The following is a 24084-nucleotide window of genomic DNA, read 5'->3' as shown; positions in this document are numbered from 1 at the left end:
TCTCTCTCTCTCTCTCTCTCTCTCTCTCTCTCTCTCTCTCTCTCTCTCTCTCTCTCTCTCTCTCTCTCTCTCTCTCTCTCTCTCTCTCTCTCTCTCTCTCTCTCTCTCTCTCTCTCTCTCTCTCTCTCTCTCTCTCTCTCTCTCTCTCTCTCTCTCTCTCTCTCTCTCTCTCTCTCTCTCTCTCTCTCTCTCTCTCTCTCTCTCTCTCTCTCTCTCTCTCTCTCTCTCTCTCTCTCTCTCTCTCTCTCCCCCTCTCTTCTCTACAGATGCGTGTGGATGGGGTTTGTCTCCGGACGTGTCCAAATGGAGTTTGTCTCCAGACGTGTCTGGGCGGTGTTTGTTTCTGTACTGTGTTTACCTCCAGACATGTCTGGGTGCTGTTTGTCTCTGGAAGGTATTTTTAGTATGATCGATAGAAAATGTATTTTAGACATTATTTTGTTTCCATCTTCACTGTTATTTTATGCAGAAGTATTTTGATGAAAGTAAGAATCATAATTTATGCTTCACCGCACGTTTGCCTTCCCTTCCTCTCACCTCTCACTGCCTTCTCTTCCCCCACCCTCCTCACTCTCCCTCCCTCCTTACTCCCCCGCCCCTCCTTTATTCCCCTCCACCTCTTCACTCTCCCACCTCTCTCTCTCTCTCTCCCACTCCCCTCTCTTTCTCTCCCCTCTTCCCCCCCCCACCTTAGTATTCCTGTCAGTGAAGTGATGGGCAGTATTTGCTGGTAATAAATAATTAACACATAAATAAATAAAAAGCAAGTTATCTCTTCTAGATAAGAGGTTCGATTCCAAATCATCGATTTGAACATGGAGGTCACAGACTGCTTTTGGACATTTGCCATCCAAGGCAGTTCAAAGTCGTCCCAAACTGAGTTCCACATTCAACCAGAGAAATGCACACTTGTTTGTGAAAATTCTTTCACAGGAGATGGTGAAAGGGGGCATTGCTTATTGGTGAGTTATGTAATTTCAGGCAAGCCTGTGCTCGCCAACAAAAGAACTTTCAAGAACTTCAAAGCAGAATTATTAGGATTAAGAAAAATTACATCACTCCGTTCACAGCTCGTGTAATTAAAATTAAGAACATTTCAGAGTTTGCTGTTATGACACATTCCGAGAGCTTTTAAAAGGCAAGCCAAGATCGGAAACTTTGGCGATGCCGAATGAGTTTCACAGTTTCTTGTTTGAAGATCTTGTCATTATTTTCAAGAAACCTCGGAATTTAGTCAAACTTCCTCTCGCACTTTAACAAAGGTTATATTGTTGTTGATCTTGATGTTATTCACCTTGGCTAAACATTCTTGTGATTACAATATTGATCATTGTATTTAATTTGTTGATTGGAGTTATTGTTTGAGTCAATGAGATGTAGTCAAACGGGGAAGGGGTTTTAAAAGTCTTTGAGTCTGTGGATAACCACGGACAATATATTGTTGAGATAAATAATTTAAGATGAGAGCCAATTGTTCAAATGTGATGATATTGGTCAAATGTTCAAAAGGCTCGTCCTCTTTGGGGACACGCGAGGGATAAATAGACGGATGGAATATTTCTGAAAAAATCGACTTGTCGACGCATATCCTTGTGGGAGAAATCGGTAAGATTCTCTTGGCGTGGTCAAATGGATTTTTCCCATTCACTTCAAGGTAAACTATGGGATAGATGAACACATGGAATACACAAACACTGTGAGAGATAAACTTATGAAATGAGACAGGTTGGAACATTGGTCTGGCAGGGATTATTTATTAGACATAAGAACTCATGGGACAGGGGAATTGTTCATGAGCTATTGGTCAATTAATAAACTCATGAAACTGATGAGACTTGTGGATTGGATGGGGGGAAATTTATAATCAAATGTTCAAATGGGATATTATTAGTCAAAACGCCTGGGGCTCGTCCCCTTCGGGGACTCACCTAGAGGGAAATAGACAGGTGTGCTATTTCCATAAAATAGACTTGTCGGTCTTTATGGGGGAAATAAAGTGCCTATAGACTTTTGGTTTGCACGGGCTCCATATATATATAATCATAAAATATGTCAGTTTGAGTCATTCTGTCTCTTCCATGACTCCAAAACCATGAACTCCAGCAACTCTAAACTTTGAATGCACACTGTTATGGATCCGGGGTTCGAGTTTAACCACGAGGGGAAGCGCTCAGGTTCCCCCCAAACAACCAGTCCTGAGGCCACCGAGCAAGGATAACTCTGTATGCTGGCGGGTTGCTAAGCAACCATTAGCGCCGATTGGTACTGTCAGTCCGGCAGGGTTACACGACTACACGTGATACCTTATGTGTGGATGGCTGCACCAAGGGGGGTTTCGTGCCCTAGATGCACACTCGAGTTACTCACTGGAGCAGGTGCAGCTGAGCGGAGCTCCGAGTATGCACCAGTTAACAAGAGAAAATTGGTGGGAGTAAAATTTCCCGGCTAAACTGCATGCGGTCTGTGCTGGACCAATAAGGAAAAGACGCTGCGAGCTGGGCACATTTATAACGCAGGTTTATTTATAACAAGGGAATGTAAATATTTACAAAGACACAATAAAGGACACAGTGCAGACGTATTCCGAGATGAACTCGCACACTCTTAACTTATACTAGGATAGGCACCATCAGGAACATAACCCAAGGAAAGTTGGAGAGCGAGAGAGAGTGCAAGTACGAGGTGTTGGCAACCTCTTTTGGTACCTGGTGTGGCCGACAAGCCCATGCTTCCCAGTCGCTTAGGAGGGGGAAGAGGGGAAGAAAACTGAGGATGTCTTCGGTGCATGGTCGGAGGAGGTGTGGTGAGGTGCAGAGAAAGGAAAGTGGAAAGAGGTGCGTGTCTGTGGGGTCGCTCTGAAAAAAATGGTTGTCGGGGCTTGCCCTCACCGATTGCTGTTTTGCATACACAGCAGGCAAGACAGAAGACAAGAGACAGAACATGTGAGAAGATAGCTTAATAATGATATGTAAGAAAGTTTGTAAATGTAACTGTGTTTTGGATTTTCCTCATTGATTTGCTCAGCACGATGCCTGCTCCACTCTGTATGCTCAGTTCTGCCCTCCGTCCCATGCCACCAACCTCGCCAAAAGCAGATGTATCTCCCTCTAACAACTCAGAATTCAACTGAACCGAACTGAACTCCTTCGCTGGGTATTTTGGAGGCGTCTGGTGAGGGAGGAGCCCAAAGTCGATTCAGGACAGTTGGTCGGTGTTTCACAGTACCTCCATTGGTGCACGGACGCTTTCCCAAGTTTTAGTCCTACCCCTACAAGGACTTGGCGCCAGAAGTGACCCCATTTGTTTCTGCGCCTCGCCACATGACTCATCTCCAACTTTACCAAGGGGTGAGGGTATCTTGGGGTGCTTTCCGGCCACAAATGTGCGCTGGACACCAAATAGGGGCCGTAATTGAGCAGAGTGCCGGGGCTATCCAGGCGACATTGAACGTATTCTCGCGCTTGCGCTTCAAGCTCCACGCCAAAACATTCCAAACACAAGCATCTGTAATGGTATGTGGCGTCCATTGTTCCCTGATATATTCAAAGAACAGTGGTGGGTGTCTGTGGTAGTGACTGTGGTTGCGGAATTTGTAGCGGTTGTGTGAGGTGGTTGAAGTGTTGCAGCAGTTATGGGTGAGGTAAGCGAGCTTGAATTCATGAAGGAATTTTTATAAGAGCGTTATGATGGTAATAGGAATGTTGTGGCATTGTGGTTTGAGTACTGCGAAGATCTGAGGTAATGGTCAGTTAGGGAACGGTGCGAGGTTTGAATGAGGTTTTGTTGGCATATGCTAATGAGCTGTCTCTTGTTACTATGCGGGCATGCATGCTTGAAGAGAAGATTGTGTGTGTGCAGCAAAGTAAATAAGGTAGATAAAAAATAAAAAAATAAAGACCTGCCTAAAAGCCCTCACAACGCATTTTGTCCCATAAACCCACGAGACACAAGGGAAGGGCTATATAAAACGAAAAATAATGAAACAAGAAAAATAGCAATCAGACATTGCAGACCCTCGCCAGGACTTGTTTTGTGTGGTGTTGGTGTAGATTTTGTATGGTGTTTGTGTGCTAGTGTGTTACATAATGAGATAATTCGAGCTGCCACTGTATAACACCGCTAGCATTGATGACCGGTCACCAAGACGTCCCTTTCTGATGCAACCCCGCTTTGTTTGGATGCCTGACCCTGACCAATGATGTTTATTATTATTCAATTTAATTCAGAATAGGATTCAAATAAATTCAATTTAAATCAAATCGAGGACCAAATAGGTAAAGTCCTGCATTGCAGTAATCAGAAGGAATTGAAACAAGCAAAAAGAAAGGATGAAGTCATGAGGAGGAACCTGGATAGGATTCACATTTCAGCTGCTACTCCTCTACCCACAAGCTCATCCAGGTACAGCCAAGTGAGCCTTATTCAAAAATTAAAACTAAAAATAAAACCCACTTAAAAAAATAAATAATTCTGGCTGCCAGACCATGCGTCCAATCAGGTTGAAATTTAAAACCTTTATTCCCCATCAAGTGAAGTTTCACATCGATCGATGAAACAGTTCAGAAGAAATAGTTCTTTTCAGATTTTCATTCAATCCGATATGGCTGCCACGCCATGTAACCTCTCAGTTATTCATGAATACCCTGGTATCCCTAAGGCTTGGGGAACATGTGTGAAGTTTCCCCTCGATCTGCCCAGTCATTCTGGAGAAGAGGATTTTAAAAGGTTTTCAGGTAAATCTGATATGGCTGCCAAACCATGTGACCCATGACATATTATGTGGGAACGTTTTGCTCCTCATGGATAGGCGGTCATAGATGTAAAGTTTTTGTCTCAATCTGTTCAGCTGTTTCAGAGATCTTTGAAGGTTTTTAAAACATATATAAATACATACAGTATGGCTGCTGAACCACATGACCGATGACGCCATCGATTTTTTTTTTTTTTTTTGTGTTGAACAATTTATCCCAAGATGACTCTCAAAATTTTCATACTGATTGGATGTAGCCTTCTCCGTATGCACTTATGATGTCATAACGAAGGCACCGATGACGTCCTCAAAAACCACACTTATTCCCCAAGAGGAGTACTTGCCATGTGCCAAGTTCCAATTTTTTTCCATGGTGCGGTTTCAGAGATACATCGGTCCAAAGTTTTTCCTTTTTTCCAACATGACTGCCACACCACGTGAACTGCGTCATCACAATTATCATTAAAATAATACATTCTACATGAGTAGTCGCTCCTATTGTGAAAATTTTGTGTCAATCCGACAAGCGGTTCCAGAGAAAAACACTCCCTTGCTGTGCGGACAAACAAACAAACAAACAAACAAACAAACAAACAAGAAAAAGACGTCATGCAGAGCACGACAATTGCAAAATCTAATCAACAAATTTGACCTCAAAAATAATTGGTGGTTGAATTCAATGACCAAGCATGCAACTCCTCTTCAAATTTCATATCAATTGGATGAAAGTTAGAATTTTATAAATACCATCTTAAATGTAGACCCTGGGCCTATATTGACCTTTTGATCTACGTTGATCTCAAAAATACTTGTTTGTTGAATTCTGTGACCTGAGATATAAAATCCTCTTCAAATTTCAAGTCAATGGGATGAAAATTGAGGATTTTACAAATTCCACTTTAGTTGTTGACGTGTGACCTATGTTGACCTCAAAAATAATTGGCTGGTTGAATCCAGTGACCGGAAATATAAATTGGCGCTTTTTAAGCGGTTAAAATAAAGCAGTTACATCGGCAAAAAGTTGTCATTTCTAAAATTGTCAATTTTCATCCACTTGACTTGAAATTTGAAGAGGATTTGTGTATTTGAGTCCCCCGGACTCTGTATAGAATTGATTGATGAATTTTGTGTGGACAGTGGCGTGAAAACGGGAAAGCAAGGGGGGGGGCGAAAAACACCTCAATTGATAGGTCATGAGCTGTAGTTGTGGACCTTGGCACTGGTTTTTTGACAGACATGAAGATGCGAGGAAAAAAACGGTATTTTTAATTCCGCTAATATATTATATTGCGAGACGCCAACCATGATGACGCTGCTAAACATACCCTTATTTCTGTGTTCCCAGAACGGCCTTTAACAGCAAGAACGATAGCTTCATGGTCCGAGGGGTCTCTTATGTTCAAAAGAACATACCCTTATATTTTGGCATTGAATTCAACCATCAATTATTTTTAAGGTCAAATTTGTTTTATGGATTTTGCAACGATCGTGACATGCATGACATTTCTTGTTTGTTATTTGCAAAATCGAAGATTTTTCAAGTATATTGGTTCGTCGATTTTGTTACTCTGTCTGTCTGTTTGTCAATCACCGACAGGTAACAATTCGAAAGTGATCATCATGAAACTTTACCAAGTTGTGGAGTTGGTCTCAACTGAATAGCCTATTGATTTTGAGGTCAAAGGTCAAATGTCATCTTGAGGTCAAATTTCTAAAATCGTCATTTTTTCATCCTATTAACTTGAAAATTAAACAGAAATTCCATAGTACGTCACTGAATTTGGAAACCAATTATTTTTGAGGTCAAAATGTCAAAGGTCAACTCAGGGTCAAACTTCAAAAATCATCAATTTCAATCTAAAAAAATAATCAATTTTCATCTGATTTACCTGAGCTTTGATTAAGATTGTCAATTTTAATCTTAATGAAATGGACAATTTGATGTATCCATGGCAACCTTTCAAGAGGGGTGTGGACGACGTCTTTTTCTTTTGTTTGTTTGTCCCCACAGAAAATGAGTGTTTTTCTCTGGAACCGCTTGGCGGATTGACAAATTTACACCATTGGAGCGACTGACTACTCATGGAGAATGTTGTAATGATAATTGCGATGTCATAAGTCATGTGGTGTGGCAGCCATGTTGGATAAAAGGAAAATGTTTGGACTTCTGTATCTCTAATACCATACCATGGAAAAAAATTGAAACTTGGCACATGGCAAGTCCTCAGCATGAGGAGTATGCATGATTTGTTTTTTCTTAATGATGTCATATGTGCCTTCGTTATGTCGTAATTGCATACGTAGAATGCTACATCGATCAGTATGGAAATTTTTGAGGGTTATCTTGGGATAAATTGGTTTACAAAAAGAAAAAAAAATTGATGATATCAGTCACAAAGTCTGGCATATATGTATATATGTATATATGTATATATATATATATATATATATATATATATATATATATATGTGTATATATATATATGTGTATATATGTATATATGTATATATATATATATATATATATATATATATATATATATATATATATATATGTATATATGTATATATATATATTTAAAAACCTTCAAAAATCTTGTCTGAAACGACTGAACCGATCGAGGCGAAACTTTGCAGGGATGAATGCCTCTCCATGAGTAACAAAACGTTCCCAGCTACGATGTCATAGGCCACGTGGTTTGGCGGCCAGATTGGATTTACCCGAAAACCTATGAAAATCATCTTCTCCAGAATGACTGGACAGATCGAGGGGAAACTGCACACACATGTTTCCCAAGCCTTGGGGATACCAGCATGTTCACAAATAATTAAGAGGTCACACACTCTGGCAGCCATATTGGATTGAACAAATATATTTTTAAAAATTATTTCTGTTGAATCGCTTAATTGATTGAGGTGAAACTTCAGAATTATGATCTAGTAGTGATGTAGATTATATGTTTTAAATTTCAACCTGATTGGATGCTTGGTCTGGCAACAAGAATTATTTAATTTTTGGAATGTAGGGGGTTTTTTGGTGGTGTGTTTCTTTTTTTCATGAGGCTTACTTGGCTGCACCTGCATGGGTTTGGGGGTAGAGGAGCAGCAGCTGAAAACCGAATCCTATCCAGGTTCCTCCTGATTACTTCATCTTTGCTTTTTGCTTGTTCAGGTTCCTTGTGATAACTCCAATGCAGTGCTGTGTACCCATTTGGTCTTCCGTTTGTTATCAATTGAATTTATTTTAATCCCATTCTGAATTTCTCTGTTTTTCCTTTGACCCTTGTCTAATAGACCTTAACCTCTGTTTTTTTTCATCCCTGCCTCCACACAATTTATTGGCTGGGCAGTGTGGCTCTACTAGCAGGTCTGCACACCTGCGTACTCACACAATGGCATGCTCAGGCCATCTCCGTCCATAGCCACCCGCTCATTCCAGCTTACCTGCTCCATTCAGAATTATGGGAGGATCTCTCTGGCTTTCCCCCCCCCCCCAGTGCCCTCACTGGAAATTGGCGCTCTGGGTCCATTCTCCATGGGTACGTGAGCCCATACACAAATTTAGCATGCCCACCATTAGCTCACGGCCTACCCTGGCCGACAGACCCTCCAGTGCCCAGGGTGCCTTCTTCAATAATACTCAACCTCTCACAAGTCACACTCTCAGCCTATCAAAACTCGTTGCACACCTGTAAAACAAACACATTCCAGCACATGGCACCAACCGCAGAACGGCCTCCATTGTAAATTCAACTAAATCCCCCCAACTAATCTCTTAATACGAGCCCCGTGTTTCTTTTGATAGGGCTCATTCCCTCCCAATCATTCCTTCGGACCATACACACTTCACTCACATTCACACTCAGGCCGCTGACCTGCATTCACTCTATACATGCTCATTCTCATTTACGCATCTCCATTCACACTGGCACCATCTACCTAACTAATTCCCACTGACTCACTCGTGCTCACCCCATCATCCCTTGCACTTTTCACGTTCCTTTTAACTCGTATGTCGCTAAGCTAGCTACGTCCCCACTAGCGGGTGGCTACTCAACCGTCTCCAACACTCTGTCTCTAACACTCCTATCTAGTGCTATTCCCCCTATCCCAGTGCTCCTGTGCCCCATGGAGACAACTATTTGTAGTGCCCCCATGTGGGCATAACTATTCTAATACTACCCCCCTTTTACCTAATCTAGCCAAGTGCTCCTTAGCCCTGTGAGGGCCACTTCTAGTGCCCTCATCAGCATTTCTTTTTTTGCACTACCCCCCTCTAACTAATCTATCACTCACGAATGCTAATGCTCCTTTTCCCGGTAATGAGGGGGGATTGTTCACTCGCACCCACAGCAGTCCGAGAATGTCCATAGCCACCCGCTCAAGAGGGGGCCCCACCTGGTATAATTGAAGGGGGGCCCTCATCCTCTGTGCCGGTCCCTTTTTTGCAGTACAGGCGTTGCATGCTCGACACCAGTCCTGGAGATCGCGCCCCATATTAACCCAATAGAATGACTGGCGGACTCGAGATGTTGTCTTTGTCCTGCCCAAATGTCTGCCGGGCGCATACCATGTAACTGTTGAATAATTGTGGTTTTCAATGTGTCTGGGACTTTTGCCAGTGAGGAAGTTTTTTTTTTCACAGGGAATTTCCACCCACTTGCATCGAAGATGTCTTTCAATTCCACGGTCTTCCATTGAGCCCAGTACGCCTTTATATGCGCTCCAATGGCGGGGGGGGGGTTATTTCCTCCCCACATGGTCTTTAACCTACCTGGACCTACTCATTAACCAGTCCAAGTGCGGGATCCTCCCACTGGGCCATGCTCCATGTCAAAGTTCCAAATTCCCCCAAATCTACGTTACTTCGATTTATCATCTCACAAATGGGATCAGGCCGATTCCTGCTAGTTTCTGGAGATTCCCTCTGGAGTCGGTCTGGCTGGATGTTGTTATCTCTTACCTCCACAATGTTTATAACTGGGGTTTAGCCGGCTACCTTCGTGCTGCATCCTATAGTACGTGGTTCTGTACGAAGGTTAAACTATTCTTCCCACCACAATGGGGCTGATGGTGCTCACAAGAGCACGGCCCACATGTAAATCTGGGATGGCATATCTCGTGAGCAGCTCAACCAGGCCACAGGGCTCTTGCCAAGTCGGGTGAGCCCACCATTGCACACACGGTGGGGGGGGTGGTGGTGGTCATGGGGTCAGGAGCCTCTAGCTTCACTCTCTTATCCGTGCTTACACCACTTATTAGCAGCTCTTCAAACCCCACCTTGGGAATGCCGCGGCCCAGGTCGATTTCCCACCCATCGGCGGTCAACAAATCCAATCCTATTGGGGTTGTGAAAAAATCCAACCTCCAACGTGAACCAAAGTTTGTTTACGGCATTAATGCATCGCACACCTCAAACACCCATACCTCAATTCTCCGTTTAAGCTGCCCCAACTTGAAGACAACCAATGGGAGAAGACAGAAAGACCACCGACCTTCCTGCAGTACGAGAGTGAGAGACCCAAAGACTCGGCCTCATCTCGGGAGATACCAATAGTTATAAATGCCTTGGTTTCCACAGCGCGAAGCCGAGAAAGGTGAGAGGTGGGAGCACCAGACCAGAGGGGAGAGTAATACTCCATCAGGCTATGGGCAAAAGCTTTGTATGTGATCAGGAGCTCAGGTGTGCCAAGAAAGGACTTTGCACGACGGAGGATTCCCAGTCAGCGACTGGCTTTGGAGGCCGGCTTGGCTTTCCCAGGAAAGATCATGGTAGATAGTGAGACCTCAAAGCTTGAATGAAAGGAATTCTTCAAGAGGATTGTTGAGAAAATGGATTGTGGAGGGGGGTGGGGTGGTTCCAGACGGTCCTTTCGGAGAGACATAGTGAGAGTGCCAGATTTGTCAGGGTTGATAGATATGTTCCACGTGTTGGACCATCTTGTGATTTTAACCAGATCTGCAGAGAGTGAAGAGGCTGCTGCTTGTCGATCTGAAGGATGACAGATGGTACGGCAGAGGATGGAGTCATCAGCAAAGAAATAGAGGATTTTCCAGAGAGTCGGAGAGATCATTGATGAAAACCAGAAAAGGACCAGGGTCCAGAACACTACCTTGAGGAACTCCAGCTTGGACAGGAAGAGGTGTTCCCTGATGACCTTCCTGATGCCATCATTGGAGCCACCTGGCCATGGCCCCAATATTCTTAATTTCCTTTCTACCACCTCCCGAAACATCCTCTCTGGGTTCGCTACATTCGGGGTGACCCCTTCCCTGGACCCACCATTGTTTGGAAGCCCCACCTGCCTCATAGTCACCGGATTACACTCAACTCCAGGTGCCTTTCTGCTTCCCAATGGGCTGCAGTGTCAGCCGCCTCGCTCATGGTGGACGGGCGCCAAAAAGTTCTGGGAGGGCTTAGATAAAATTGTCCAGGGCCAGGCTTTCCTAGGCAGGTGCCCACATATCTGCATGCATGATCCCCACCATGTGGCGAATATTGTGTTCCAATCCTCCATAACTAAAAACCTATGAATCAGGTGCATCGTCAGCCACCTCAATCTCTCTGGGGTTTTAAGGCTGCCTCGGTTACCTTGCTAAAGGCCCGGTCACACCTTGACGTTTTAGCCAGCGATGGCAACGTATTAAAATGTATGTAAAACGCTGGCTTACGTTGAACTTTTGATGTTTTTTTTTAAAGATTCGGACGTATTCATAGCGACTTGGTCTTATGTATAACGCATTGGTAACGGACACAGAACGTTTCGTTGTGTTATAGATAACTTATACCAACAAATGCTGAACCTGTTGTCGGCCTACACAACCGATGCCCAACGATAGTCTAACTTAGGCATAGCGCGTTGCACGCATCACCGACGATGTCGTGACGTAGCCTATTAAAAGGCTGATGCACAACGATTCGAATCATAACTGCCGTAGAAATGGAAGTGACAACATCGCGGTCACACCTTGGCGATCTTGCCAGCGTATGCCGACCTAAGAAAAATGTGTCTAAAACGTTGGGGCACGTCAAATACGGTATGAGTAAGTTTGGTATACGTGAGTAGAACGCTAAAGTACGCTATCATACGTCGTAGTAAGTAGAGTACGTCAAGAAATTTTAAACATGTTCAAAATTTTACGACGTACTCGGCGTATGACACACGTTCCGCATGCGATGGGGATAAGTTGTACACACGATATGTGGACGCTTACACACGTCCACAAAGGCTACTTATAAGATACTCATAAGTCAAAACACGTCGCGGTAATGTCTTTTTTTACGCGAAACTTATTTCTAACTTATGTTTGATGTGCTTTGAACCAATTCTTTACGTAGTCCCAACACACATCGATGTATGTAGACGTATTCCAATGACGTCTTCCGGTCGACAAAAAAAATAAATGAATGTGTTTCTAGCTTACAACTGCCATATAAAGACATGTTCCCAGCGGTTTTGGGAATTGGTATAGAAAAATGGTGTTCATAAAAGGGGAACCCAACAGTGTTTTCGAGTCCTTTTTGAGTCGATGTCCATGTCAGCAGTAGCAGTAACAGTATCAGTATCAGTATTAGTATTAGTAGTAGTTTGTTCATGTTGGCAGTAGTAGGTGAGTGTGAGGGGGAGGGTGTGGGTTATGATGGATCCTCCTTGCGTCCGCGTGTCCACGGGTAGGAGACATCTTTTCACCATTGTTCGAAGTTCTTCGCGGCTAATTTTTTTATGGGGCTTTTTCAACAATGAGCTATGGCTTGTTTTTACGATTTAGGTCTATTCATAACGGGTTGGACAAATGCACAATGAACTAATAATGTGCATAGAGCGCTTTGATTACTTATAGATACGATATACCAACGAATAATTATCGTGAAGCCGGCGTTCACAAACTATGCCCAACGATAGCCTAACTTATCCATATCGTGCGGCAGTTTATCTTTGCCGGTGACTTAGAGTTTGCTATTCATCGGCTGCCACTCAACGATTTAAATGGCTGCATCTCTACTATTGAAAGTCGACGCTTGCGCTCAACAATTGGATTTTTTTTACACTCAACAACTTTTAAACGGTACCACTCAGCTATTTTCATTGTTTACAATGAACGATTTAAATTGCTGTCACTCGCCTTTGTTTTTTGACGCTGGGGTTTGGAAATTTGAAGCGTTTCTTCTGAACGTGTTAAAACGCTCAAACTCGACTATTTTAAATACACGCTGCCGATGGACAATTGGAATCATAGCCAAGCTAGACATCGAAGTGTGAACATCCTCGTCATGCCGAAGAAAAGTTTGAAGAATGCTGCAAATAAGTGTCCTGGTCGTGGCCGTGGACGCTGACGCAAGGACGATCCGTTATACCGACGTCTTTCAGCCTATAAGTAACTTAAAAGTAACGTCTGTCGATGTGTGGCAACGATCGCGTAACGTGCCAACAGCACGTTAATCATAGGTTAGAAATAAGTTTCGGGTACGCTAAACATTACCTCGGCGTGTCTCAACTTATGATTAACTTACAAGTAGCATGTGTTGACGTCTGTCAACGATCGCAGACCGTGCCTACAACTTGTGGCCAGCGTAGCGGAACGTGTGAGTCGTACGCCGGCATACGTCGTGAAATTTCAAGCATGAAAAAATTTGAGGACAACCAAAAAGTACAACGTTTAAAGCCAGCGTACAATGACGTATGGCAGTGTTTTTCAGTGTGCTCTCAATGTTATCAAAACTTACCCATAACGTATTCAACGTGTGCCAGCGTTTTAGAAAAAAAATTCAAAAATCGGCATACGTTGGCTAAAACGTCAAGGTGTGACCGGGCCTTAAGGATTCAATTTCCCTTGTTCGGCTTGCTCAACAATGCCCTGAGTTGGAACAGGCTGCAACGGTTTATTAACGAAAAAAAACTGTATACATCGCTTTTGCAAGTGCGATAGTTTTCAAATTAGGAGCTTGGAGCAATTTCATGCATTACATGATACGATTTTCCACGATCTACTTTCAAGTATTTATGGACAATTTCAAGTATTTATTAAAATAGAAATAGAATTTGAGTGTTGATGATCAGATCAAGTGGATAAAATATATCAAAATCTGGAGTGAAATCTGAAAATGTGAAGAAATTGGCGATGTTTGGTTTTTTGTGTCTATGTGCAATGACCAATCAGCTTGCAATCACTTGCCAAGCCAGGCATTCCTTATCAACTATTTAAATTGGAGTGCTTGCATGAGTGCTTAAGCCACTTGCCGAGCACCCTACATTCGATAGCGGTACAATTTGTGTACCGATCGGGATGTGCAGTTGGCAGTTGCTCCAAGATAGAGGTACATATGGATCTGTAAAGGGACTCTCCCTGGGTGTGTGTGCATACCGGGCACTGTGGTGGCAAAGTTTCATCCTGTATCTCATGGTGGTGATGGGTGGTGGAGGTTTTAATTTTTAACCTCAGTAGTGTACGAGCGATCACGTTTTCCTTTGTCCTCGTGACTGTTTCGAAAGCAATTGGTTATTTTATGACTCGGTGTGTTTTACAAAGGTTATATGGTTTCTCTTTACGGGTTTCAAAGCAAAATACATTTGATAACACCCGATTTCCGAGCTGTTTGCCGTATTAGCGATTTTCTAAATTATCAAGCCAAATATTTTCCACCCGTCAAATGACAATTGGCAGCTCTTTGAATCCTCTATAATGCAACGTTGTTATCTCACCTGGAACTTAGTTCCAGGGAGCTTATGGGATGGTGCATCATCAGTCCGTCCATATGTCCACAAATACTTGCGACTTCTTCTCTGAAACTATTCAGACGTTTTTCACCAAACTTTACCACTACGTTCATCTTAGTGTATGTACCAAAGTTTGTTCATGTCATTTAAAAAATTTGGAATCTGAGAGGGTCTACGGCGGGAATTTATGGGATGGTCCCCCCCCCCCCCCAAGAGGTATTTGCTTTCTTCTCAGAAACAACACAAAATTCTGAAGAAACTTGACTACAACCTTCATCACTCATGATGTACCAAAGTTTGTTCATGACATTAGAAAAATCGGGATTTGAGAAGGATTAAGGGGGGGCGGTGGGGGGGGGTCTGCCCGAAATATATTTTTGCTTTCTTCTCCGAAACTACACACGCAATTTCGTTGAAACCTGACCACAACCAGCATTACCCGTGATGTACCAAAGATTGTTCAAACCATTTAAAATATTGGGGTCTCAAGGGGTGTACTAGGGAGTTTCCCCCCAAAAGAGATACTGCATTTGCTTTCTTCTCAGAAACTACACACACAATTCCGATGAAACTTGACCACAACCTTCAATACCCATGATGTACCAAAGATTGTTCACATTATGAAAGAATATTGGGGTGTAAGGTGGTTTATTGGGAGGGTGGGGGGGTTCCCCCAAATTATGTATTTTCTTTCTTCTCCAAAACGACAAACACAATTTCGATGAAACTTCACCACCACCTTCATCACCCGTGATGTACTAAAGTTGGTACATGACATTAAAAACAATTGGGGTCGAAAAGGTTCTACAGAAGGGTTTTCCCCCCAAAATATGTATTTTCTTTATTCTCTGAAACCAAACACAATTTCAATGAAACTTGACCACAACCTTTATCATCCATGATGTACCAAAGTTTGTTCACGGCATTAAATAAAATCCATAGGTATTTACTTGCTTCTCCATGACATATTTTGTGGGACATCCATGCCTACAAGTGGATCCCTGGTTATCTTACCCAGCCACGACCAGGTGAGGGCCCAAGGATATTGCCCCTAAGTTTTTTAATTTGTTCATTGAAATTCCCCCAAAACAAGGGTGAAAGCTTCTCAAGGTTTTTGGTTTGTTTGCACTGCATACTGCAGTCGGTAATCACACTGACTCCAATCAGCCGATTACCAAAAAATTGCTCATATTGTGTGTGTGTGTGTGTGTGTGTGTGTGTGTGTGTGTGTGTGTGTGTGTGTGTGTGTGTGTGTGTGTGTGTGTGTGTGTGTGTGTGTGTGTGTGTGTGTGTGTGTGTGTGTGTGTGTGTCTACGTGAGATAGATAGATGGATAGATAGGTAGAGATAGAACACGTTCTCTCTGCTAACTCCCCCAACCCCACCCCTCTCCCTCTCTCTCTCTCTTTGTCCCATCGTCGCTCTACCCCCTCCTAATACAATGTGGCACCATCCTTCCACCTCCCACATCTCTCTCTCTCTCTCTCTCTCTCTCTCTCTCTCTCTCTCTCTCTCTCTCTCTCTCTCTCTCTCTTTCTCTCTCGCTCTCTCTCTCTCTCTCTCTCTCTCTCTCTCTCTCGCTCTCTCTCTCTCGCTCTCTCTCTCTCTCTCTCTCTCTCTCTCTCTCGCTCTCGCTCTCGCTCTCGCTCTCGCTCTCGCTCTCGCTCTCGCTCTCGCTCTCGCTCTCGCTCTCGCTCTCGCTCTCGCTCTCGCTCTCGCTCTCGCTCTCGCTCTCGCTCTCGCTCTCTCTGTTTCTGGATTGTATCTGGACGGTGCTTATCTATCCAGATGGTGGTTACCTCGTATGTCTGGATGGCGGTTATCTGCATGCATGTCTGGACACTGTTTGCGTTCGGGTGATGTTTATCTCCGAAAATGTCCTCGCGGTGTTTGTTTCCAGAGGGTATTTATAGTGACCGGTAGGAAATGGATTTCAGACATTATTTTGTTCCCATCTTCACTGTTATTCTATGCAGAATCATTTTGATGAGACAGTATGAATCGTAATTAATGCTCCACCACACGCGTGCCTTCCCTTCGCCTCACCTCACGTTGCCTTCCCTTCTTCCTCCCTCCTCACTCGCCCTCCCTCCTTCCTCACGCTGCCTTCCCTTCTCCCTCCCTCCTCACTCCCCCTCCCTCCTCTCTCTTTCCCCCTCCACCTCCTCACGCTCCCCTCACTCTCTCTCTCCCCACCCCTCCCTCTCTCTCCCACCTCTCCCCCCCTCCTTTAGTATATCTGTCAGGGAAACAACGGGTGGTACTTGCTAGTTTTGTAATAAATACAAATGATAACTTATTGAAGGAGGTGACAGTGATATCATCACTCACATGGTGTTGCTGAACTTACTAGAAATGTTCTCCAGACAGTATCAGTGCAGGCCCTTAAGAGAAGAATACTGTAAAAGGTAGAGGAGATAAATAAGTTAATGTGTAAGCATCACCAGAATTGATGAAAGCAGAGTGGGTTTCTAAGCACGTGATCATGTGCTCATCCTGCCTGAATGTTATTTGGAATTTCACGAGAGGACCAATGTGTGCATCATCCATCAGACACACCTTAAGCTGAAGGACTTGTCTGCCAGCACTAATCCATTCAGTATAACTCCTCCATGAGCCTAGACCTTTGTATAATGAACAAAAAATGTGCGAGGTAAACCGCATCAGGAAATTGTCATTACTTCTCATGTATATTGTTACGGCTGTGGAAATTCGCATTATACCATGAAGGGCCCGTAGGTGAGATAACTCTAAGTACATGTGTAGTTAGCCCCAAACCCGTTGTTCAGAGGGAATTTATGTGATTCATTCGGGCTGCGACGCTTTGAGATAGCCGTTTTTCTGTTCTATCTTTATTTTGAACCAACCACGTCTCAACCGCCATGACCATCAAACCACCACCGATAAACCCTCCACCACCCTCACCTCTCTCCTTCTACGGCCATTCCCACACCACCTGTGAACACTGAGCGTCGGGCTGTCTTGGGCTCGTTCAAGATACGCACCGAGCCGCGAGTGCAAATAGCGGCCTTTCCGAGGGAGAATGCGGATCAAGAACGCTACACGCCTACTTCTGATCCGTCCAATTAGCAAGCGCGGAGCGGCTTGGCCCCGCCTCCAGGCGCGTCTGTGTGAAATCCATATATGCAAATTCTAGGATCAGGGGAGGTTCACACCCACTTTTCCTCTGTCCAATTGGCGAGCGTGGCTCCGCCCCCGAGATCATTCTGATCCGGAAATTTGCATATTGTTTCTCCTGCGGGCCTATAAAACGGCGAGCGCAAGGCGAATAGGGAGAGTCAGTTTTTGGTTGGAGAGCAGAGTGTGGCAGCGGCAGAGTGTGGCAGCAGCAGGGTGTGGCAGAGAGTGGAGTCGGGTGGCGAAGGCATCGAGTTGGGTTCTGCAGTCGGCTGAAGAGAGTTGTAGGAAAAGGCCAAGGAGCTCGGGTCCGAGGCGAGAAGGACGGCGGTCGGCGACGAGGTCGCGGTGGGAGATCGCTCGTTGCGGGACCCAAGCCAGCCAGCCATTCTCCCTCCCCCGGGGCATCAGCAATACCCCCTTTTCCTCCGCGCTGAGATAGTGCTCAAAAGGGGCCCCGTTCCCACCCCACTCCAAACGTCGTGCCAACGAAACCCGCCAAGGAGCACGGAGTCGGGGCACAGCCACGTGGCCACATCTGCGGCTCATCCACCAGCGCATCACGAGGACGCGAGTAGGACCCACCCGGTCTCGCGGACCTGGCGCTCCTTCAAGTCACGCACGCATATTGGTCTACAGGCCCATCTGCCCCCTTGTCTATGAGGGTGGCTTCTTTCCTTTGCTTTTGAGTAAATGTGTGTTGGCGCCGTCTGTAAAGTAGAACTGTATAAGTGTTGCCGTGTGTGCGCGTAGTTGGTAGTAACTCTGCGTCATTGTTGCTTTTATTGTTTGGACTGCTATATGTGCATTTTGACTGTTTGGCTGTATATGTGTGCTTTCCGTATTCCGCGTAATAAATGTGCATTGTGTGAACTGTTTTCCTGTTTCGCTTCGTCTTTTCTTTATTGACCCTCCATCCTGCTTCACGTAAAGGGTTCATAGTGGGCTTAAAACGCCCGATAATTAATCGGAACCGTCGAGGCCGACGATAACACCGCTCGGTTATCCCGATTGCACGGAACGGACCGCTTAAGCGGTTCGTGTCCAGAGTCGGCCTGCGGTGAGGTACGATCGCCCGGTCGACCATCCGCGCAGGTACTTAGGTAGATCGAATTTGGCGAGCAACCCTATCCTGCGCGGGTGGGCAATTGGCACGGTCGTGGTGGGGTTAAACCCCCACCAGTGACTAGCTCCCGGCGTTGTTCCGAGAGGGTCATGACAGAATTGTCCGTTCCGGTGGGCGAGGCGGCCGCCATTCGAGTCGAGCGGCCGATCGCACGCCGGCGGGTGCGAATTCGCAACAGTATGTTCAATTTGTATTTATTTATTTATTTATTTTGCTCAATGTCTGTTGAGCCACGCCACGCCCCTATCAATTGCAAAAATGGAACTTGAAAAGTTTACATGATCATTATCATCATCATCATCATCATGGTACCATTCCCTATGCAGAGCATTGGTACTGCCTAAGCAGTCTCCTTGGCTATTGGCCACAATCCTGGATGGGTCACCACTCCAACACAGGATGCCAGCAAGGTGGCACTCATTTTTTGCTGACCTTGGAAGGATGACAGGCAGAGTGAACACCACCTGGTATTAATTCAACAGCTGAGCGGGATTTGAACTCAGGATCCGAGGATCCCAAGCCCACCACCCCTAACCATTAAGCCAATACCAGGCATACATTGCTAACATTACATATACCAAACCAAGCACTGAGACAGAGCAGCAGTTTTGGAGCAAATGCCATTGACTTATGGCCACGAGCTGTGCAGGTTGCGCTGCATATTTCCACTGCTGAACAGGCACGTTTATTGGCACGTTTCCAGCCTTGACTTCCGTGCTTTACTGTTGTCTTTTGACAGATCCGTCCGAGGCAGAACCAGTGAGGAAGGACGGCTGGAGAGGATTCAACCGACAGAGGAACGAACAACAACTTGAAGGAGAGATGTTGGTGATAAGTGGTGGGGATGGTTATGAGGACTTCGAAGGAGCATTGGCTGGTGGTGGGGATGAAGCAACTGGGAGAGAGGACAGCACAAACCATCTGCTTTTGTGGCGGGTGTGAGTGATTGAGAGGAATGCTGAGGGATTGAAACAATGAAGAAAGATTTGAAGTGCTGATAATGAGGGGGCAAGTGATGAGTGATGAGGAATGAGGGGACAAGGGGAAGTGGTATGATAAGGTCAGTGATGGGACTTGATAAATCAGGTGGCACACCACTTCTTCCTTGACCACACTAATGCACTTAAAGCATGAAAAGAATTAAAGGAAAAAAAAATTGAACCTATACCTTTGTACACAATCCCTTTGTTTGTCAATAACCAATTGTCTGCCAATTTGGCTTTGCTGTATGTCTAGCTGTCTCTTTGTAAAGCTATGCTCGACAAATTGCACTTTTGAATAAAAACTACCAATAAAGAGCCCACTGTGTACATAATCCTCAACCGCCTTGGCGTCTTAATCCGGACTAATTTGGATCTTCGGTAACGCCCAAAGGACAGTCTCAGCGCCTGACATTGCGCTAACGTGTTAGTCGGTTACGTCTGTGTCAAACTGACGTGCACTTGGACTTCATCTGTTGTACTTTGACTTCACTTTTTGCCATCATCTCTTGTTCCGCAACTCTCTTGCTCATGCGGCGTAACAGCTGAGTGAGTGTTTTGCTAAATAAATGGGTAGTAAATCTAATTTCATATTAGTCGAACCGACAGTGAGTTTAATTGCACAATTGGTACTCTTTCTTTCTAAAATTAAAATGAATAACAGCGTCACAGTTAAATGTTGTCTTTTGAAGTTTGTTGTTACCTAATTGCATATCTTTCTTTTTAAAGTCTGACATGTGAAATCCACTCTCTTGAGCACTCATGTTTCTCCCTGCCTTTGTGAACATGATTCATGCGGTGCATTATTACTCTCTCAGGTGCACTGTGACGTCAAAGAACGGATGTTTCCCCTCCCACTCGATAAATGACATCACATTGCTGTGCTGTTTAAAATTTGAAAAACCCACCTTGATGCACAAAGAATTGCCATTTGAAGCTTGCCATGGCAGAGGCAGCCAGGAGGGTATTGCAAGTTCCCTTTCCATTGCTCATGGTAAGTCGATGCCTCTTCGTGTTTGTGCATCTGAAATCGATTGTTGATCACGTGTTGAAAATCAGTAGATGGTAAACCACTTCGGTTATGAGTGGCGATTGGAGAACTAGAATGATAAAATAAGGGTGAATGTTCCATGAAATTGTTGAAATTGTACCAGGAATGTAGAGAAACCTGAGTCAAGCGAAGGAACACAAAGGCATTCCATGAATAACCAGGTGTTATAAAACTTTTTTTATTATAACCTTTAACGGTTGAGCATTTATGGCGCCAAAAATGTATAGAAAAAAAAATAATTCAATGCTTTTTTCCATCAGAACGTAATTATTGGTTGCGTTTCAAAGATTTGGCACACGGGACAGTCATCATCACAACAGTTACCCTTCTTGGCCAAAGATTGCCGTTCACATGCGACGTGCGAACAACCCGGGCAGGTGAATTTGGTTAAAAGTGTACGAGCAGCTGCTAACACAAAAACCACACTCCGATGTATCAATCAGTGTAACCTGGTATCAAGAGATATTCAGGAGGACCAGAGCACCGGCTATCCGCAGTTGTAGGGAGGAATTTCTAATTTGTTCAGTGCCGGGGATAACTCTGAGCGATCTTTAATGCCCACCAATGATCAGTTCTGGCAGAGGAGTCCTTCGGCTTAATCTCCCTTCTTGAGATGGCTCACATGTTTTCGGTATCACCCTGCAAGTGAAACACCAGGATGGCAGTTTATGGCTCGTCGAGATTGAAACCCAAACGAGAAACCTCAGAAGTGAGTGTGCATACCTCAAAGCATTCCTACAGCCCACCGTCGTGCAGTACAGTCTTGGTCAAACAATAACAAAATACTGTCGAGTCAACCGGTCTGACGAACTTCACCCATCATGCTCGGGATTTGTACAACCAGTGAAAATCGATGAGCTTACCAAATTCCACTGCATTCAAAATTTACTATTACTGCATTCAATTTAACCAGTTGTGATCCGCCAAGGATCGCCCAATAAACCAAATTGGGCGGTTGGTCTGGGCAAGCACGAAGGCAAAAGGCAGGAACATGTTCATTGAAAATATATGGTTTTATTGGAAAAAAATATTACAGGGGTTGGTTTGCAAGAAAAGAGTTATAAAAGTTAACCCCAGCTATGGTGCCAAAATACCAGATTCAAACCAGCATCAAAGGAATAGGTGGGGACTTGTGCAGGCAGTCCTGCACGACAGTGGTATGCAGATTGGCATGGCTCAGGACGGTGTCGTGGCTCGGGGCGGGAGAATGGCGACAAGGAGATAGCAATGAGGAAGAGGGAGAGCTGTCCCATCTCCACAAACTCGTCCTTCTTGAGAAGTGACAAAGCAGAGAGAGCGAGATCTGATGCAATCTCTTCTAAAGGTCCAACTGTTATCTGTCTGTGCTCATACGTGGACATGGCTTCAGAGCCCTTGGGATCCGCCTTCAGGCACATGGCCACTCCTGAATTTGGTCACCCACTGCCAGTGGGCGGCTCTATCTTTTTTATTTTATTTTATTTATTTTTTGTATGGGCCACCCCACCCCTCTCCAGTGCTCCATCGCTCACTGCACCACCCTGGCCTGCAGTTCTCTGACTAAACGACCCTGTCGTTGCCCATTATAATGTGCGAAGCGCTTTCTGTGTGCTTTTGTGTTGAGTTACATCAAGTCCTCCACCTGACTTTGCCTGTACAGGAGGTTTCGCATGACATGACATTAACCTTACCCCTCAGTGCAAGATATCACAGACGACTTGTCTCTGACTCTGACAGATCCCTAATTCAGGAAAATTTTTACCCTTCATGAGCACGCATACCAAGCTATTCTTAACACGTTCTCTCTATGGACCCCCACCCCCCTTTCCACATAACAATACTATTTGCTTACACATTATCTTGATTATAAACCTCCGCCTCCGCCCCCAATGAAGAAAATTCTTTGCAAAAAGTGTTATATTGTACATGACGTTATAACTCTCACATTTAATAACATTTGTGCCATTGTGAAGAAATTTGCTATAAGATGGCTTATAAAGATTGCAGTTCCGCATCTGCGCACGTTGGATGTTTGATTGAGCAGTTCCAGTTCATCAATGCTTAGTTTTCCGGACCAGATCAGTCGTGTTTTTTGCCCGGGGTGTTGCTGGTTGACTTTCTGTTTGTGTTTCCATCCAATTTTCTGTGTTAAACCATACCTTGTGTTGTATTGTCGAATTAGTGTCCCTGTGGCTCTCACCTCCTCGCCCAGGCCTCAGCTCGTGCAAATTCTGTCTCTTCTCTGATACCGTGTGCCTTGTTCCACTTCCTTGATCCCAGTGTTATTGTCCTTTGTTTCCTCAACTGAAAACTGAATCCCATTCCCCCGCCACACTTAAAAAAATAAAATAAAGAAATTGTGAACTTAATCTACCTGTATTTTCTTCCGCCTGTCCTTCCTTTTCTCAATATCTCCAAACCGAATCTTCATTGAAGGAAACACTTCTTCCTTTTAAAATCTTTTAACATTTAAAAATGCTTCACTTTCCTTATTTATCTATCAAGAAGATCCTACGCATTATCCTTTTTCATTGTAGATCAATTTCTCTTCTTCTTATTATTATTATTCTTCTTCTTCTCTACAACACTTATTTCCAAAACCTGTCTCCTAACTAAATGGTCCATCAACCATCCTCCCATACTGACAGCACCACCTTCTTCGATGCCTTCAACAATCATTCATTCCACCCCTCCAATGATGTCTGTCTCTCTATATCCACATTGGGAATCGTGAGTAGTCCAGTTTGCAGAGGGTAACTGCACATGACAATCAAATTCTCTTCATATCCATTAACTGTGTCAATCCCTTCCATCTCAGTACCCTCCCCCACATCTCCTACGAGTCTGTGTCTCTCCAACCTCACCTTTTCTCTGTGTCCCCATTTTCAGCATCCCTCCGCTTCAAGTCCCCTCTTTCTGCGTCTCCCTCATCCAATCCTCTTAAAGCTTCTCCGTCACCCACCCTGCCACCTCCCATATTCCTCCTCCCACCACCTAATCCCATCTTCCCCTCACCTCACCTCCTTCCTCATCTTCCTCCTCACCATGCCCCATCTCAAAATCCTTCTCGCCGTTCCCCCTCGGAGCTTCCCTCCCGACTCTGTCCCTCCCAGCTTCCCCCCACCCCTCTCCGAGCATCTTTCCACATTCCTGGACTCTGCCAATAGTGCTTCCTCCCCTGTCCCTAACTGGGTCACCTCAAATATCCAAGGCCTCCACTCTGTACTGACATCATTCAATCTAGGCCATGATAAACATCAACTGCTTAACAGAAACCTTCCTTCCACAGGATGTCCCTGACTCCTTATCGTTCATGTCTCCATACTGATCAAAGACGAGCATGAT

The 24084-nt window shown here is 44.6% G+C and overlaps 2 protein-coding genes across 3 annotated transcripts in view; both read left to right on the top strand.

Moving 5' to 3' along the window:
- The window catches only part of LOC147019368 (rho guanine nucleotide exchange factor 17-like), a 223311-nt gene extending 203267 nt beyond the window's left edge, over positions 1 to 20044 (top strand). For both annotated transcript variants that reach the window (XM_085899824.1, XM_085899823.1), the window contains one exon: positions 19469 to 20044. In XM_085899824.1, the coding sequence (XP_085755950.1) occupies positions 19469 to 19671 (203 nt within the window). In that variant the 3' untranslated portion in view covers positions 19672 to 20044. The remainder of the gene's footprint in view (positions 1 to 19468) is intronic.
- A 128-nt stretch (positions 20045 to 20172) lies between these two features.
- Positions 20173 to 24084, top strand: part of LOC147019367 (tumor necrosis factor receptor superfamily member 19L-like) — a 50209-nt gene continuing 46297 nt past the window's right edge. The window contains exon 1 of the mRNA XM_085899825.1: positions 20173 to 20703. Within this exon, the coding sequence (XP_085755951.1) occupies positions 20653 to 20703 (51 nt within the window). The 5' untranslated portion in view covers positions 20173 to 20652. The remainder of the gene's footprint in view (positions 20704 to 24084) is intronic.

Source organism: Eptatretus burgeri, chromosome 10 (genome assembly GCF_056783735.1).
Source record: "Eptatretus burgeri isolate ZD-2024b chromosome 10, Ebu_testis_v1, whole genome shotgun sequence".
Taxonomy (NCBI): Eukaryota; Metazoa; Chordata; class Myxini; order Myxiniformes; family Myxinidae; genus Eptatretus; species Eptatretus burgeri.
The sequence above is the reverse complement of the archived record's forward strand: the minus strand, read 5'-3'. Positions and strand labels throughout refer to the sequence as shown.